The sequence below is a fragment of the Thalassophryne amazonica genome, chromosome 12, assembly GCF_902500255.1.
Source record: "Thalassophryne amazonica chromosome 12, fThaAma1.1, whole genome shotgun sequence".
In the NCBI taxonomy this organism is placed as follows: domain Eukaryota; kingdom Metazoa; phylum Chordata; class Actinopteri; order Batrachoidiformes; family Batrachoididae; genus Thalassophryne; species Thalassophryne amazonica.
In genome coordinates, this window is record NC_047114.1 from 13,473,579 (window position 1) to 13,493,048 (window position 19,470).

Sequence of the window (19,470 nt, forward strand, 5' to 3'; positions counted from 1 at the left end):
AACGATATGTGTTTGGGTTTGGTTATGAGTATTTTTTTCTCTAATAGTTAAAATTTTATTAGCAAAGAAAGTCATGAAGTCATTACTAGTTAAAGTTAAAGGAATACTCGGCTCAATAGAGCTCTGACTCTTTGTCAGCCTGGCTACAGCGCTGAAAAGAAACCTCGGGTTGTTCTTTTTTTCTTCAATTAGTGATGAGTAGTAAGATGTCCTAGCTTTACGGAGGGCTTTTTTATAGAGCAACAGACTCTTTTTCCAGGCTAAGTGAAGATCTTCTAAATTAGTGAGACGCTATTTCCTCTCCAACTTACGGGTTATCTGCTTTAAGCTGCGAGTTTGTGAGTTATACCACCGAGTCAGGCACTTCTGATTTTTCAGAGGAGCTACAGCATCCAAAGTTGTGCTCAATGAGGATGTAAAACTATTGACGAGATAATCTATCTCACTCACAGAATTTAGGTAGCTACTCTGCACTGTGTTGGTATATGGCATTGGAGAACATAACAAAGAAGGAATCATATCCTTAAACCTAGTTACAGCGCTTTCCGAAAGACTTCTACTGTAATGAAACTTATTCCCCACTGCTGGGTAGCCCATTAAAGTAAATGTTATTAAGAAATTATCAGACAGAAGGGGGTTTTCAGGGAATACTGTTAAGTCTTCAATTTCCATACCATAAGTCAAAACAAGATCTAAAGTATGATTAAAGTGGTGGGTGGACTCATTTACATTTTGAGCAAAACCAATTGAGTTTAATAATAGATTAAATGCAGTGTTGAGGCTGTCATTCTCATCATCTATGTGGATGTTAAAATCGCCCACTATAATTATCTTATCTGAGCTAAGCACTAAGTCAGACAAAAGGTCTGAAAATTCACAGAGAAACTCACAGTAACGACCAGGTGGACGATAGATAACAACAAATAAAACTGTTTTTTGGGACTTCCAATTTGGATGGACAAGACTAAGAGTCAAGCTTTCAAATGAATTAAAGCTCTGTCTGGGTTTTTGATTAATTAATAAGCTGGAGTGGAAGATTGCTGCTAATCCTCCCCCTCGGCCCGTGCTACGAGCATTCTGACAGTTAGTGTGACTTGGGGGTGTTGACTCATTTAAACTAACATATTCATCCTGTTGTAACCAGGTTTCTGTAAGGCAGAATAAATCAATATGTTGACCAATTATTATATCATTTACTAACAGGGACTTAGAAGAGAGAGACCTAATGTTTAATAAACCACATTTAACTGTTTTAGTCTGTGGTGCAGTTGAAGGTGCTATATTATTTTTTCTTTTTGAATTTTTATGCTTAAATAGATTTTTACTGGTTGTTGGTGGTCTGGGAGAAGGCACCGTCTCTACGGGGATGGGGTATTGGGGGGATGGCAGGGGGAGAGAAGCTGCAGCGAGGTGTGTAAGACTACAACTCTGCTTCCTGGTCCCAACCCTGGGTAGTCACAGTTTGGAGGGTTTAATAAAATTGGCCAGATTTCTAGAAATGAGAGCTGCTCCATCCAAAGTGGGATGGATGCCATCTCTCCTAACAAGACCAGGTTTTCCCCAGAAGCTTTGCCAATTATCTATGAAGCCCACCTCATTTTTTGGACACCACTCAGACAGCCAGCAATTCAAGGAGAACATGCGGCTAAACATGTCACTCCCGGTCCGATTGGGGAGGGGCCCAGAGAAAACTACAGAGTCCGACATTGTTTTTGCAAAGTTACACACGATTCAATGTTAATTTTAGTGACCTCCGATTGGTGTATCCGGGTGTCATTACTGCCGACGTGAATTACAATCTTACCGAATTTACGCTTAGCCTTAGCCAGCAGTTTGAAATTTCCTTCAATGTCGCCTGCTCTGGCCCCCGGAAGACATTTGACTATGGTTGCTTGTGTCGCTAACTTCACATTTCTCAAAACAGAGTCGCCAATAACCAGAGTTTGATCCTCGGTGGGTGTGTCGCAGAGTGGCGAAAAACGGTTAGAGATATGAATGGGTTGGTGGCGTACAGGGGGCTTGTGTTTAGGACTACGCTTCCTCCTCACAGTCACCCAGCCGGCCTGCTTTCCCGGCTACTCGGGATCTGCTGGGGGGCAGCTAACAGCGGCTAAGCTACCTTGGTCTGCACCGACTACAGGGGCCTGGCTAGCTGTAGGATTTTCCAAGGTGCGGAGACGAGTCTCCAGTTCACCCAGCCTGGCCTCCAAAGCTACGAATAAGCTACACCTATTACAAGTACTATTACTGCTAAAGGAGGCTGAGGAATAACTAAACATTTCACACCCACAGCAGAAAAGTGCAGGAGAGACAGGAGAAGCCGCTATGCTAAACCAGCTAAGAGCTAGTAGCTGCGCTAAGCTAGCGGATTCCTAAAAACACACAAAGTGAATAATGTGTAAATAATTTAGAGGTGATTCAGCAGAGGGAGTGCTTTAGTTAAGGCACGTGAAGATTACACTGTGAAACAAATCGTTATCTAGTTATCTAGATCAATCTAACTACGCAGATTAAACAGCTAACAGATACAGCAAAACACCGCTGTGCTCCGGAACAGGAAGTGATACAATACCGCAGTGAGAGCCAACGACCAGTAGAGGTCAGTATGAGCCAACTGTGCAAAAGGGCCGAAGTTAAAGCACATCTTCGGAAATTTCTGTATTTTCTGATTTTGAGGAAGGTGTTTCTGCAGCGATGCCTTGCTCGCCATGTTGGATCTCGACTGGACTCATCCCCAGCAGAGGAGACCCCAACCAGTGATGTCAACCTGAAGTGCCCTCCACCGACTTCAACCAATGGCGATTTACATGTCAATTTAGCAGCAAATTTGATTCAAATAATTTTATCTACACTGCTCCCAAACATTCTGCAAGTGTATGAATAACACTTAAATTTTACCAAGGAATGCACAAACAAATTCTCAAAAAGCATTTCTGTCCTCTTACCGAGTAATATTACCGAGTAATATTAATGATTATTAAATGACGCGTTAGTCCTTATTTATCTGAGATAGATTTACATGATGTATCAAGAAATACTTCAGAGTCATTCATCTTCACATTCCGGCTTTAAGATTATCCAGTCCAGTGCTTTGTTAAAGGAGAAAGGGAAGCCAATTTTAGTTCTGTAAAGATGTCTTGGCATCATTGCTACATTCATTATCTTCATAATCTGGGTCCTGTGGGTCACAGAGCTCTTTGGCAGTTTAGTTGAGGGGTGGTTGGGAAAGTGAAGTTGAGAAAATTGATTTGTAACTGGATAGCAGTCATTACTTTTTCAATCACTGAAATGTTTTAAGAAGTTGTTTCTGTTTGTCATGTCTCTAATATAGACTCATCAGTAAAACCATGAACAGGGTGCAGGACAATAATGCACACAACTCTTGGCTTTTACTGGCAAAACAAATCTATTGTTTAAAAATGACTAAATGACAGTTGGTGAAAACTGATCTCAAGACCACTGGGCGAGATTTCCATGAAAGGTTCTCCTTTGACCAGTGATGACATTTTTGCAAAGTTCACAGGTTACACCCTTTATTTTTATGAAACAAAATATTTCTGTCAGTTTGTTAGCTGCTTTTGTGTTTCTGAGCGCTTCACCTTTTCACCTTTTGAGGGTTGTTTTTTTTTTGTGTGTGTGTGAGTATCACCAGGCTTGAAAACATTGGAATAGTAGCTAAACACGTTATCTCTACCCAGGTCATCCAGGCCTGTGGAGGCGCTGTTGATGCCACGCTGACCAGCCGCTGCACACACCTGCTGTGCGAAAGTCAAGTCAGCAGCTTGTATGTACAGGTAAGAAATGCGTCCAATTGTTCCAGCTGTGCTTTGTAACACAATGGAAGTGTTGACAGGACAGTGGAACACAGATCCACTGGTTCTCAACCTTAAAAAGAGTCTTTCCTGTTTTCCAAACACATGATTGAATTGTCAGATGTGGGGAAAAAACGCTGTTTAAAGATCTTTTTCTATTTGTTTCTAACTCTTCTTGAGATAGCCACATCTTGATGAGAATGTTGAAATGGGGGGCGGGGGTTCTGAAATGTGAAGGTCACATGGGGAAAATCCACCACAACATGCCCTTCAGCTCAGTCTCTTGATAGACCCCACCCTAATTAAATCGGCTTTACTTCCTGTCGGTTTCACAGGGATCCACCTCATGGTTTGGAAACCGCTGTTTTATAGGCATACAGCCTTCAAGCAAACATATGGTGATGCCATGTTCACATCTTTGTTGCAGTTATTGAAAACGAGAGATGTGGAACAGAGTAGTAAGTGTTATTTACTAAAAGACTAGGACTGCCACAAACGATTATTTTGAAAATCGACTACTCACCGACTATTTTTGCGATTAGTTGACTAATCGAATCATTTGTAAATTGCAGCTGTTATTTGTCTTTGAATGTTGCTATTGTTTATTATATCATTTAATTAATTATTTATTTCACTATATGTTACTCATTCACTCACTCATCTTCAACCGCTTATCCAGGATTGGGTCGCGGGGGCAACAGCTGCAGCAGGGGACCCCCGACTTCCCTTTCCCGGGCCACCTTGACCACCTCTGACTTGGAGATTCTGAGGCATTCCCAGGCCAATGTGGAGATATAATCTCTCCACCTAGTCCTGGGTCTTCCCCGAGGGTCTCCTCCCAGATGGACGTTCCTGTAATACCTCCTTTGGGAGGCACCCAGGGGGCATCCTTACCGTTGCCCGAACCACCTCAGCTGGCTCCTTTTAACACAAAGGAGCAGCGGTTCTGCTGCGAGCTCCCCACAGATGACCGAACTTCTCACCCTATCTCTAAGGGAGACACCAGCCAACCTCCAAAGGAAGCCCATTTCGGCCACGTGTACCCGCGATGTAGTTCTTTCTGTCATGACCCAACCTTAATGACCATAGGTGAGAGTAGCAACCAAGACTGACCAGTAGATAGAGGGCTTCGCCTTTTGGTTCAGCTTCCTTTTCATCACAACAATACGATGGAGCGCAGATTCTCCGGCCAATCTTGCACTCCATTGTCCCCTCACTCATGAAGAAGACCCTGAGGTACTTGAACTCCTTCACTTGGGGCAAGACCGCATTCCCTACCCGGAGAAGGCAATCCATCGGTTTCCTGCTGAGAACCATAGCATCAGATTTAGATGTGCTGACCCCCAGCCGCTTCACACTTGGCTGCAAACCGATCCAGTGAGTCCTGTTGGCCGATGAAGCCAACAGGACCACATTCTCTGCAAAAAGCAGTTATGTGACCCTGTGCCATCCAAACTGGAAACCCTCCTCTCCCCGACTACGCCTTGATATCCTGTCCATGAATATCGCAAAGAGGATTGGTGACAAGGCGCAGCCCTAGCGGGGCCCAAACCCCACCAGAAACAAGTCCAACTTACTGCCGAGCACCCGAACACAGCTCTTGCTTTGTGAATATAGAGATTGGATGGCCCTGACAAAGGACCACCTCACTCCATCCTCCCGCAGCACCTCCTACAGTATCTCCAGGGGTACCCGCTCTTCTCCAAGTCCACAAAACACATGTAGACTGGATGGGCATACTCCCAGGCACCCTCCAGGATTCTTGTGAGAGTGAAGAGCTGGTCGGTTGTTCTTCTGGTCACAGTCCTGCCACCTGCAGAGGTTTTTGGACAGCTCTGCCATTGTGGGCTGCATCGGCAATGAACAGGATGCTGAGTTCAGGAGTGCAATGGACAGGTTTGTGGAGTGGTGTGAATTCAACCACCTGTAGCTCAACGTATCTAAGAGGAAGGAGCTGGTGGTGGACTGGTGGTGGAAGATGGAAAACCCGTCCGAACCCAGTTACCATCAATGGAACTTAGGTGGACATTGTGGACTACTTCAAGTACCTGGGTGTCCACATAGACAACAAACTGGACTGGACTGTAAACAGGACTGTGTATAAGAAAGATCAGAGCCAACTGTACTTTGTCAGGAGGTTCAGATCTTTCGATGTCTGCAGAAATATGCTGTAGATGTTTTGTCACTCAGTGGTCTCCAGCGTCATCTTCTATGCTGTAGTGTGCTGGGGCAGCAGGTTGTAGGAAGCTGACACAAACAGACTCAACAAGCTCATCAGGAGAGCTGGCTCTGTCCTGGGGGTTAAGCTGGAGTCTGTGGTGGAGGTGTCAGAGGAGGATGTTGAGGAAACTGCTCAGCATCCATGACAACACCTCCCACCCCCTGCATGCCACACTGATGTCCTGTCAAAGCACCTTCAGCCATAGACTGAGACCACCGAGGTGTACCACAGAACGCTACAGGAGGTCCTTCCTACCTGTGGCAAACAGACTATATAATTCCTCCCTCTTCTGCAAGATGAATGCATATTGAGTTATTCAGAGTTTTTCAGTTACTCAGACTTATGTGCAATATTGCCAAACATCTTGTGCAAATGTCTTCGAGTGCTAAGGGTAATGAAATCATCATTATTAATGTTAACGTTTACAGCTACCAATATAAGTGAGTAGCTCACTGTAGACGTTAATGTTAGCAGCTACCTAGCCAATTAGCTTACCGAGACAACTGTCCCTTCAACTGTTTCCTTCTCAGATGCTCCTGCATCGCCATTGCACTGCCATGAAAGGCAAGTTCTGACTTGCAGATTTTGCATTGCACGTTTTTATCTTTAATTTGGTTAAAAGGTTCCCAACTTTTTAGCTTTGTTGGTGGCTAGCCATTATATTGTTTTGGCATAACTTTTCCAGTGACATCATGGCTGACCCGGATTACCACTGCTGCACATGTGCTTCAAGGACAGAAAGGCAGCGGAAGGTAAAGTGGCAGCTTTGAGAGAAAAACAAAGCTTAAAAAAATAAACCATGATGTCGATTATTAAATTAGATGATTTTGATAGTCGACATAATCGTGACTAGTCAACTAATCAACTAATCGTGGCAGTCCTGTTCAAGACCAGTCTCTTCCAATATTTTTGCCTGCCTAAAAACTGGGTGGTTGGATAAAAAAAAATAGTGCACAGTGTTCTGTGTTGCTTAACATGTCTCAGCTGTTTTCTCATGTGAACTCCAGGCATTGTGCAGAGAGCAGGGTCCGGATGTTGTCCACAGAATCTGCACTCCTGTTTGTGACATTGTGAAGGAAGCTCCCATTTGCGATGTTGTGGAGAAAGCTCCCATTTACGTCGTTATGAAGGAAGCTCCCATTTGCGATGTTGTGGAGAAAGCTCCCATTTACGTCGTTATGAAGGAAGCTCCCGTTTGCACCGTTGTGGAAAAAGCTCCTGTCTGCGACATTGTGGAGGAAGCTTCTCTATGCAGCACTGTGGCAGAATGCTTTCCTGTATTGCATCCAATGTTGTCTCTTCTGTTTTGATTGCAGCACTTTAAAAGCTGAGAGTTTGAGTCTGCGATTCTCCTCGAGCAAGACTCAGATCCAGGGTTTCATTGACTTTGTGGTCTTTTCTATCAGAAGTGTATCTCTTTGTGGTGAAAGTGCTGAACTTGTGGAGACGTTCACTGGTCTCAGCAGTGATACTGACGTCTCTGGGTCCTCGGCCTTTGACATCCAGAGGTGCCCGGGAAGAACTTATGAGATGAGAGGTTTGGTGATGCTGATATGTCTCGGGTCCTGGTGCTTCCTGTTATACTGTACGTTTCTGAGACTTGGAACTCCAACCAGTGCCCTGAGTCCAGGACTGGATGTCTTTGGAGGATCCTTGGTTCCAGCTGGAATAACTTTGTGTCAAATGAACAATTACTTTGTGAGACTGATAAAGAGGATCACTGACTTTGTGAGGGAACATCAGCTACCACATTTTGTCCATGTGGTGTGTTTCTCTGTACATGATCCAGAACACCGGTGCCTCAGTGCTGAAAACCTCAGTGGCTGGAGAAGGTCGAGAACATGTCCACGTTTCACTTGGCTGCAGCAAGTAGATGGATACTTTTAGGAGGTGGGGGTGGGCTGCTTTTCTGCCTGGGTGGTTGCTATCCAGGACTGGAGGTGGTTTTGTAGCATTGTGGATGCTTCCAGACCTGACCTAAACTGAGCTGGTCATATAAGCTATTCTGCACAGACCAGTGCACCTGAAGCACCGTTTTTCTTTTGTGAGAAGACCAGCTTCATTCTGCCTCCTTACGCTGGAAAAACATGATAGAGGAGAAGAAGTGGGGTTTGGGGATGATCATTTTTTGTTTGGTGGTTGTTTTATTTTATGGATTTGTTTTCTATTAGGCACTCAGAGAGGGAAAGCGCTGTGTAACGGCTCACTGGCTGAACACAGTGTTGAAGAGGAAGAGGATGGTTCCTCCTCATCGTACGTTACATCTGCCCTTCGCCTTCCCACCCGGAGCCAAGCCTTGCTCCCAGCACGTAGGTTTGATTCTCACAAACACCGCCTAGTCATTCAATATCCAGATGAACTCTGCATGCCATCAGTTACACAATGCAAACAAAACTGTTTGCACTCTTTATTTACTTGCTTACTTTTTTTTCTTTTAAATTTTGTCCTTCTGGTCCGTTTCTGTGCCTGGTAGGTTAAAGAACAATCTTTCTAGAGCGGTCTGCTTCTGAGTTTCCTCCCTGATTGGCTAATGTGCTCAGATTGTGCCACCTTTATCACATGTTAGTGCTACATAATTCCACCAGCACCTTAACCTCTCTCAGAGGGTCCTGTCTGGGGGTCAGAAACTGTTAGCCACGTTTTCAACACATTAAAAATAAAAAAAATATGCATACTAAAGTGGCCACAGACAAGTAGCATTTCTGTGTGGACTCTTAAAACCCCTTGATCATCACAGACAGTGATGCCTAAATTCCTAAATTGACCTGACTGCAGTCCTGACCTGTCCCCAACAGAGAATCTGTAGAGAATTTTAAAATGAAAAATGCAACAACGACAAGCTTGTGCTGTTGCCCACCTTAAGACATGTTTGCAGGGACAAAATAACAACTGAAACGCTTCATTGCCTGTTACCCTCAATGCCAAAATGTCTTAAGTGTTGCGAGAAGGTAACATTCCAAAGTGGTAAATGCTGTAGTGCCCCAACTTTTTTTTAATGTTTAAGGCCTTAAATGAAGGAATGGCTGAGTCTTAACAAATTAAACAAAGCTAGACAGAAGCCCCCCCCCCCCCCCAATTTTATCTTGGGTTCATGCTGTCTGCAGAGAAACAGTAAATGTAAGAATCACTCCAGAATATTCTCCGTTTGTCATAACTCCCCCACTTTTTCTGATGTGGGGTTGTAATTAAACTGGATTTACACTGGACATTCTGACCAGACACAGAAAACGTGTCTGTTCATGTTGTATGATTTTAGGGTATTCACTAACATACTACTATTTAAGAGCTGAACACGGACAGTCGTAACAACATGGAAGTACCCCCTTCCTCACCACTGTCACAGTCCATCACAGTGTTTTACTGCACACATGGTCAGGATGTCAGTGAAGTAGACATTGCCCATCTGTAGTCAGACTTCTGTTTTCCACAAATCATGGCTCTATTATATGCCTTTATGTTGGCAATTTAATGTGGATTAACTGGAAAACATCAAATCATAAATGATTGTCAAACTTGAAAATTTCACTGTGGATCATACGAGTAGATCTCTGCTAAATCATGTGTATGTGCAGACTTCCAAATGGGGATGAAGGTTACAGATCTGCCTGGTTTAATAGAGGAAGAAAGAGAAGGGATCAAAAGGAGAACAATGAAAACAGATTTAAGATGGATCCAGATCAGCACCATCATTTAATAAAGTCTTCTTAAAGCAACAGGCTGTTGCGCCAGATTCATTCAGGACACGCGAGGTGATGGAGTATGAGTGCGAATCGATAGAATTGGAAAGTGAAGCAGATAGAAAGAACGAGACAGGGCTTTTGCACATTCGTACCAGAGTCTGTGTTCTTCTCTTAAGATTGTTCTCTCTTTTTTTTCTCTGTGTTTTCTCTTCCAGATTATATCTGTGACTGGATTTGTAGATGCCGACAGGGATGACCTGAAGTTGATGGCCTACCTCGCTGGTGCCAGATACACTGGATACTTGTGTCGCAGCAACACTGTTCTTATCTGTAAAGAGTAAGGAGGACATTGTACATGCAAAATGTTTTTGTTGGCTCTGAACCAAACCAGAATCCTTTCCAGGAACCTACTCACAATTAAAAGCGAATCAGATGGTCTTTTTTTTTTTACTTAATAATGGACTTCTCCCTGCCATTTTATCGGCCTGGCAGCCTGCTGCATCCCAGTTGTGGGCTGCTGGAACACACAGTAATATCATTTTTATTTAATGTTCCAGTCTTGTATTTTCTTCTGTCTTCTACCACATTAAAACAACAAACAGACCTGAATGTATTTCATCAGTGATGGTGTGATCAGGTCATCAGGCCATCACACCAGTTCATTCATCTGCAACTGTCAGGTGTCATCATGGCCCAGATCTTCCATGGCCTGGTATCACTCCATTCATAGAGTTTTGGGATGTTCTCTCTGTGTTTGTGTGGGTTCCTTCCCAGGGTGAACCACACTTCTTGCCTATCAGCACTGGGATAGGCTCCAGCCCCCTGCAACTCTCAACTGGAATAATATTGCATTTGATTGTCATCTAAACTCAGGGGGGAATTGAGCTCCAACTCTCCCGGGCTGCAAAACCTCTGTTTGTATACAGATTTCTGTCAAAATTTGTTTCCATGTTCTGTTTACTTTGTCACATAAGAACATATATATATATATATATATATATATATATATATATACAAGGTTGGGTAGGGTTACTTTGAAAGAATACATGTGGATTACATGTATGTATGTACATACATTTGGATTACTTGTAATCTGATTACTTTTGGATTACATTTCAAAGTAATCCTACCCAACCATATATATATATATATATATATGTGTGTGTGTGTGTGTGTGTATGTATGTATGTATAAATAATTGCTTTATATTGGCACTAAACGTGCTCCTCTCCAAATGTGACCTTGTGTAGAAAATCAAGCGTACCCTTCCTCTCTTCTCCTGTGGCGGCAGCCGGCATCCTTATCGTTGCATTGCTGCCACCTTCAGCATCAGTCTATTATAGCAGTACTAAATCCTCTCAATGAGTCCAGTGTCTTTCAAGTATTTAAAAAGCCAATGCTTCACCCTTTTATGTGACCTTATGGCTAAAATACTTACTACAGAAACATCTTTCAGGCCTTACAATTGATTTCGTTCCATTTTTACTCTTTAACAGATAAACCATTCAAAAATAACGAGATATATTTTGTAAAATAAAATGTTTTGAGGTAAAATTAAAACACTGCTAAATACTGTACAGGTATATTCACTGGTTCTGATTTTTAATATTTATATTATAACTGGTGGCATTTGAAAGCGCTGCATTCTGGTGATGGCATTTCACACAATTTATTTAGAAATCAGTTGGTGTGGTGGTATGTGGTCTTGATCTGGTGATGATCTTTTTTTTTTATTAAATTTTTTAACTATTGCATCAATTTTAAATGACTTACAAGTGACAGAAGACTTTTCATTGACAGTAGTTATGTCTTTAAGTGTATTATTTAGTAAAAGCAGAAAGGATGTAATTGATTTGTTTTATAAGACACCTAGAATTTGATAAATGTAGAATGAAAGCAATGAAAGCAGAATTACAGTCAGTTAATGTAGACAGTCCATTTGTGGAAAGTTATTACAGGCAATACATACAAGATGGTAAATAAATTTTAATGAAATCAAGACTTGAGCCATATTTTGTTCCAGTATAAGAGTCAAATACCCATGAGTTTTAAACCAAAAAAAACTCACAGAAAATGTTCAGTCAGAAAACTTTCAGTTGCTTGCACCCATAAACTCTGAAAAGTACAATAGAATTACCATTCAAATTGGAATTTCAAGTCAGAAATTTGAACCGGATCAGTGAAGACAGAGGTAGCTAGTGTGATATCACAGCAATGTGAGGGCACACACGCAGTGAGTCTTAAACAGAAATACTCTTTTCCTTGATAATTACTTGTAAGTAGTGTTTGATTGCAATACACGCATCTGTTGGGTTCCAACATGAGTTGGTGTTGCTGTGAGCCACAAACCCATGCCAATCCTCCACGTAAGATGAAGAATTAAAGTGTCACAGAAAGGAGATTTATGTCCATACACTGGAATACATTTAGATCAGATGTTGCAACTGCTGACTCGGAATTATCAACTTCCAGCCTACTTTTTTTTTTACTAATAGCCCAATTTCATAGCCTTAAGAGTGTGCATATCATGAATGCTTGGTCTTGTTGGATTTGTGAGAATTTACTGAATCTACTGGTACCTTGTTTCCCATGTAACAATAAGAAATATACTCAAAACCTGGATTAATCTTTTTAGTCACATAGCACTATTATTATTCTGAACACTACTGTAAGTGTGTTTTGAAGATGGGTTGATGGAGGCTGGCTCAGCAGAGTGTTGTAGCTTCCCCTAGGATCTGACAGTCACATAACCTTATGTTCCAAAGAAATAGTGAACAGCGAGGGGAGCTATCTGATTAGGACTGTTGGAAGCACATGTTCGAGACAAATGGACCCAGCAGAAACTAATGGCTGAATTCTGGGCGGGTCAACCAGTTTGCCTATCGCATCTGAATACCACTTGGTGGGAGGGGGAATGTTAAACTAAACGTGTGATCATTAATAATACCTGCACTGACAGTTTTCTCCTTCATCTGGTCATATTAGTTGAATCGGGGTTAGGAGTACTGTCCACTAACCAGCTTGTCTTGTTAAATCCTTTGCAGACCCAGCGGTCTGAAGTATGAGAAGGCCAAAGAATGGAAGATTCCTTGTGTCAATGCCCAGTGGTTGTGTGATATACTGTTGGGTAACTTTGAAGCCCTGAGACAGATTCATCACAGCCGATACACCATTTACAGCCACCCGGAACCATTGATGCCCAACCCACATCTAGTCCAGAACCTGCTGGGTATGTACACTGTAGGCAGGCCGGACCTTAACTTCACAGTTTTCTGCCAGTGCAGAACCTCATGAGTCAGTCTGAACAGAGTGCGTCAGCCCCCTGATGCCCTCCATTGGTTTATTTAATTTTAGTCATGGACGCCCGTAGTTTGAGACTGGTGTAAAAGAAGCCTGCATTAATTGGACTGCTTTAAGGTTTTGACTTTTGTTTTGTTTTTTTTTGTCAGTGTTTTAAATGATTTCAATAGTTTTATCACATGTCAAAGATACCCCTCTTTGTTTTTGAGTGGGTGTTTTTGTGCCCCGTATTGAACCTGCCCTTAGTGTACCACAGTCTTTAGACTGATGTTTAGATGCAGTGTAAGACATTAAAAATGCACACTAAAGTGCGCTCACTCGACCATGCTGCACTCTGCACATCACAGATCAGCCAGTCACAGTTCTCTACAGATGCTGGTGGTGTACATAAATGCCAGCACGGTGCAGGGTCAGCTTTGGTGAACTGGAATTTTTTACTTGTGGTCCGTGCTTGTTTGCAGACTGTATGACTGTAGTCTCCCTTTGTTTCTGTGTAGGTGCTTGGCGAACGCCAATCAAAGTGTCTCTAGAAGCGTTGGCGGTGAGTTTATTGAGTTCCTAATTCATAATGTAAAGAATCCAATGACGGCAGAAAACGCCACCTGAAGTATCTGTATCAGTGTGTTAGATTAGCTGAAATTGCCCTCAGACATCAGCTTAACTGCAGAGGTCACTGATGTAAAGAGTCTCTGAATCCTTCTCTGTCTGTGCTGCTATTAGAGAGACATTTTACTCTGAGGCACAGCACAGTTTACTCTGAGGTGCAGCACTGTTTACTCTGAGGTGCAGCACTGTTTACGCTGAGGAGCGGCACAGTTTACTCTGAGGTGCAGCACTGTTTACTCTGAGGTGCAGCACTGTTTACTCTGAGGTGCAGCACTGTTTACACTGAGGTGCAGCACAGTTTACTCTGAGGCACAGCACAGGTTACTCTTTAGCTACAGCACAGTTTACTCTGAGGCACAGCACAGTTTACTCTGAGGTGCAGCACAGTTACTCTGAGGCACATCACAGTTTACCGAGTGTTGTATAGTTTTCTCTGGGCTGCTGCAGAGTTTACTCTGAGGCGCTGCACAGTTTACTGTGAGACACTGCAGAGTTTTCTCTAAGGTGGTGCAGAGATTACTGTGATTTGCTGCACAGTTTACTCTGAGGTGTGGCATAGTTTACTCTGAGCTGCTGCAGAGTTTACTCTGAGCTTCAGTGCACTTTAGTCTGAGGCACTGCAGAGATTACTGTGTGGTGCTGCACAGTTTACTCTGAGGCACTGCATAGTTTACTGAGTGTTGTATTGTTTTCTCTGAGATGCTGCAGAGTTTTCTCTGAGGCGCTGGACAGTTTACTATGAGGCATTGCACAATTTACTCAGGTGCTGCACAGTTTACTGTGAGACACTGCAGAGTTTTCTCTAAGGTGGTGCACAGTTTACTAATAATAACAATAATAATAATAATACATTTTATTTGTAACGCACTTTACATTCCATAGAATCTCAAAGTGCTACAGAGCAGAGGCTAAAAACAAACAATATACATAGTCAAAAACAATAAAATATTCATAAAGCATAACCACACAGATAAAATCATAACATTTTAAACATTTTAACATTTTAAAAGGCCTTTTTAAATAAAAATGTCTTGAGGCCTTTTTTAAATGCCCCCACACTCTGTGGGGCCCTCAGGGTCTCTGGAAGGGCATTCCAGAGCCGTGGGGCGACTGCCTGGAAGGCCCTGTCTCCCATGGTGGAGAGCTTGAATCTGGGCTGGTGCAGGCGGTAGGTGGACGTGGTGGAGCGGAGGGTTCTTGGGGCGGTGTGTGGCGTGAGGACTTCACTGAGGTAGGCAGGGGCAGTTCCATGTATGCACTGGTGGGTAAGGAGACAGAATTTGTACTGAATTCTTTGTTGAATGGGCAGCCAATGAAGGGATCTGAGGACTGGAGTGATGTGATCATATTTGCGCCTCCTTGTCAGGACCCGGGCAGCACCGGTCTGAATGTGCTGCAGCTTTTGTAGACTTTTACGAGGGATCCCGGCGAGGAGGGCATTGCAGTAGTCCAATCTGGAGGAGACAAAGGCATGGACCAACTTCTCTGCGTCGGGTTGGGAAAGGGAGGGGCGGAGTTTTGCGATATTTTTAAGGTGGAGGAAAGAGTCCTTGCAGAGGTGACGGATGTGGGAGTCCAATGTGAGATATGAATCAAATCTGACACCAAGGTTTGTAACGGATGAGGACAGGGAAATGTTATGGTCAAAGATCGAGATACTGTTTAGGTTCGAGAAGGACTGGGTTTGGTGAGGGGTACCGATAAGGATGGCTTCTGTTTTGCTGCTGTTCAGTTGAAGAAAGTTATCAGTCATCCATGCCCTTATCTCCTCCAGGCAACAGTGAAGTGCAGATGGCAGAACTGTGGTGGAAGTGGAGTCCATTTTTATATACAGCTGTGTGTATATAAAAATGTTACTACCACAGTTTACTACCACACTTCCACCAGGGAAATGGCACCAGATCCACCCAAGCCTTCCATCACTGCGTCTTCTAAGTTGAATCTGTCAGTCGGGCTTCAGTGTTCCTTCCACTGCCTGATGTCTCCGTTAGCGTCTTTACTTTTAAAATGTTACTGTATTCAGAAACAGAGGAAAAATGAAGCAGTGTGTAATTATCCATGCAGACCTGAGGTCCTGGAACTGTTTGAAGGAACTGGGCTCACTGACATATTTTGCCGTGTTGGTTCATGTGTTTACATTTTTTATCGTCCCCCCCTAGAGCCTCCAGCTGCTGCACAAGCAGAAACTCAGTGACTCAGTGACCCAGCCGACCAGCAAGAAGGCCAGGTCAGTAACCCATCCATCCGTCCATTTTCTTCCGCTTTATCCGGAGTTGGGTCGCGGGGGCAGCAGCTCAAGCAAAGCCGCCCAGACCTCCCGATCCACACACACCTCCCCCAGCTCCTCCGGGGGAACCCCAAGGCGGTCCCAAGCCAGCCGAGAGATGTAATCCCTCCAGCGTGTCCTGGGTCTTCCCCGGGGCCTCCTCCCAATGGGACGTGCCCGGAACACCTCTCCAGCGAGGCGTCCAGGGGGTATCCGGAAAAGATGCCCGAGCCACCTCAACTGATTCCTTTCGATGTGGAGGAGCAGCGGCTTGACTCTGAGCTCCTCCCGAGTGACCGAGCTCCTCACCCTATCTCTAAGGGAGCGCCCAGCCACCCTGCGAAGGAAACTCATCTCGGCCGCTTGTACTTGCGATCTCGTTCTTTCGGTCATGAGCCAAATCTCATGACCATAGGTGAGGATCGGAACCTAGATTGATCGGCAAATCGAGAGCTTTGCCCCCCTACTCAGCTCTCTCTTCACCACGACGGTCCGATACAGCGACCGCATCACTGCAGATGCTGCACCGATCCGTCTATCGATCTCACGCTCCATCCGTCCCTCACTCGTGAACAAGACCCCGAGATACTTAAACTCCTCCACTTGAGGCAAGGACATTCCACCGACCTGAAGAGGGAAAAGCACCGTTTTCCGGTCAAGAACCATGGCCTCGGATCTGGAGGTGCTGATTTTCATCCCGGACGCTTCACACTCGGCTGCAAACCGCCCCAGTGCACGCTGAAGGTCCTGATTTGACGAAGCCAACAGAACCACATCGTCTGCAAACAGCAGAGACGAGATTCTGTGGTTCCCAAACCAGACCCCCTCTACACCCTGGCTGCGCCTAGAAACCAGGTCAGTAACCGCAGACTAAAAACTCACAGTCTGCTCTCAGCATGTGAGCTCAGGATCCAAACGTTCACACAGATGCAGCCAACATACTGAGGGTCTGCAGTATGAAAACTATTGTGTTGTAGGTCAGAGTCAGGAAGAGACTTTGACTTTAGTTTTAGCTGGGTGCTCACTGCCAGTAGAAGTTTTTGGCACAGGCAAACCAATACATGGGTTGTGGCACGAGCACTTAAAAAAAAAAGTAATCTGCATGCAAAGCGGTTTTCTATTATGTGTCATATCACTGTGTGGGGAATTGGCAAATTGGTGCCCCTGCTTGCTCAGAAGGTGCACAAGAAGCTGTGAGAAGTGGAAAGGGGAGGGGCATGTGGTGGTAGAGTCCCTTTATACAGAGAGTGGCGGCATGACGAGCTGCTGTTAAGCTGTCTGCTTATATATCGAGTTTATTCATTTATTTATTTATTTACTGAAAATGCCATGTTGATGTGTATTCGGATACACAAATGCACTACAGCAGACATAAACCTATTGAAAAATCTCCTGTTTTATTTCTTTTTCACGTCATTTTTGAACTCATGGAGATGAACACAGTTTTCCTTTTTTTACCATTTCACCCCTTTCTCGCTCTCTTACTCGCTCTCTCTCTTTGTGTAAACCTGCCTCAACATCATTTTTATTGAAAATTCATATCTTTTTGTTTCCATCTGAATGATGAGTCCGATTGTACATATTTGCCACTTTTGTGTATATAGTGTTTAAGTTCTTATCATTTATAGTGTTTTGTACAGTTGTCTCATTGTCTTTTGGCAATGTTGGAGCTGGGAGAAGATTGTGCACCTTATTGCTATAATAAATGGCTTTTTGTGTAAATTATTGGGGAGAATTTGGGGGGGGGGGGGTTGATGGGGGTCTTGCTCAGGGAGTAATGTTGATGAGGTTGCATATCTGCTGTGTGCAAAATTCCAGGTTCCAAAATGTCACCAAAAATACTACAACAAGGCATGCTTGTGTATTTCTGTGTGTGTGTAGACTTGAGGAGATCCAGTCCTCCAGTAAGACTCTTCCACCAGAGTCCACACCTCACATCATGTTCACAGGTTTGGAGCCATCACAAGTGCAGAAGTACACGAAGGTAACCTCACTCACTGAAGCACAACTTTCATTCATCAGATGATTCAGTAAACGTCAGTTGCTGAACGTGGCTGTTGGCCACCTTAAATGAGCACTTTTCACGTTCCGTTTGTGAACCTGTGGTTCTACTTTTGGTCGAGTCTTTTTTTTTTTTTTTTTTGAGTCAGTAATGTCCTTTTTATTGAAGTGCATTTGTTGCACAGCTTCATTACAGTCACTCTTCTCCAAATCTGATGGGACCGTGTGCAGTGCAGAGCTGTGCTGCAAAATGAAATAGAAAAAGCAGCTGTTTTTGGACTACGTACAGCACGCTCAACACAGAACAAGAAGCACCGAGTGAAAAATACTGATGCAGAAATCAAAATTCTCAATCTAAACAAATTGAACAGTTATGCAACAGGGCAATTGGTGCACTGCTAAAGACAGTGTCCGCTTTTAATATGCGCTTCAGTCAGTGTACACAAGAGTGAACTGGGTGGGGGTGGTGACAAGCTCCCCTGTGTTTCAGAATTTAGAATCAGTGAATGACAGCTGCTTAGGTGCAAATATAGCTGAGCTGTTGCAGAGTGTATTAGAATTAAATTAACTATGAATTATATAACAGTGTTTCCCTTCCCCCCCCCCCCCCCCCGCAGTGGCTGCATGCCTTAGGCGGCGAGGTCACAGACAGCAGCCAGAACGTCACACACCTGGTGGCCAGTAAGGTGACTCGCACTGTCAAGTTCCTAACAGCCATGTCAGTGGTCCAACACATAGTCACCCCGGAGTGGCTGGAGGAGAGCTGGAGGAGCCAGAAGTTTGTCGGTATGTTTGCCTTGCTGTAGCTCTGGGACCAGATTGGTGCTGCCCCCATATCTTACCCTCAGTCCCTGCATGTGTTTTCAGAGGAGCACAGTTACGTGCTGAAGGATGCAGAGGCTGAGGTGTTGTTTGGCTTCAGTCTGGAGGATTCTCTGAAGAGAGCGCACAGTGCACCGCTTTTCAAGGTCAGAATGATGATGCTCCTGAGTGGGTTTCTGCTGTCTGTATTTCTTCAGAGTGTGTTTCCGCTGTCTGCATTTCTTCGAGTGCGTTTCCACCAGGGCTGTGAAAACTCTGCAGATTCCAGGAATTCTGTAGATTTCATCATGGGGAGGAGGGGCGGGGTGTTGGTGTTTTACTCTGCATCGTGATTGACACCAAGTTTTTAAAATGCCTATTGCAAAGCGTTCTTATTTTTTACGACATCGTACAATTTTTGTAAATCCGCGGACACTGATCTGTATAACAGATACAGATCAGTGTCCGCGGATTTCTACGGAGAAAAATACCTCACTCAAAGCATGGCTGTTACGACAGTTGTTGCAAAGCGGGACTGGTTGGTTGCTACGGTCAGGCTGTGTTCCTGGCTGCTGCAAGACGCTGTCCTTAAGCTAAACGTAGCATGTGGACATCGCGTACTTTATAGAACTCTCAAGTTTTTAAAAGAAGAATTTTGCGGTATGTCTGTATCAGAGCGATGTCGGACAGAGAGAATATGGCGACAGACTCAAAAAGTTGGATAAGGAATCACACAAGATTATGTGACTTCCATTGGAAAAAAATACACCATGGCTTTGAATG

General features: G+C 43.9%; 1 protein-coding gene across 2 annotated transcripts in view; it reads left to right on the forward strand.

Moving 5' to 3' along the window:
* The window catches only part of paxip1 (PAX interacting (with transcription-activation domain) protein 1), a 92,298-nt gene that overhangs the window by 59,456 nt on the left and 13,372 nt on the right, over positions 1-19,470 (forward strand). For both annotated transcript variants that reach the window (XM_034183213.1, XM_034183214.1), the window contains exons 11-19: positions 3,699-3,794; positions 8,205-8,342; positions 9,929-10,050; positions 12,758-12,942; positions 13,511-13,554; positions 15,779-15,846; positions 17,767-17,869; positions 18,504-18,672; positions 18,754-18,854. In XM_034183213.1, coding sequence (XP_034039104.1) covers positions 3,699-3,794; positions 8,205-8,342; positions 9,929-10,050; positions 12,758-12,942; positions 13,511-13,554; positions 15,779-15,846; positions 17,767-17,869; positions 18,504-18,672; positions 18,754-18,854 — 1,026 coding nt within the window. The remainder of the gene's footprint in view (positions 1-3,698; positions 3,795-8,204; positions 8,343-9,928; positions 10,051-12,757; positions 12,943-13,510; positions 13,555-15,778; positions 15,847-17,766; positions 17,870-18,503; positions 18,673-18,753; positions 18,855-19,470) is intronic.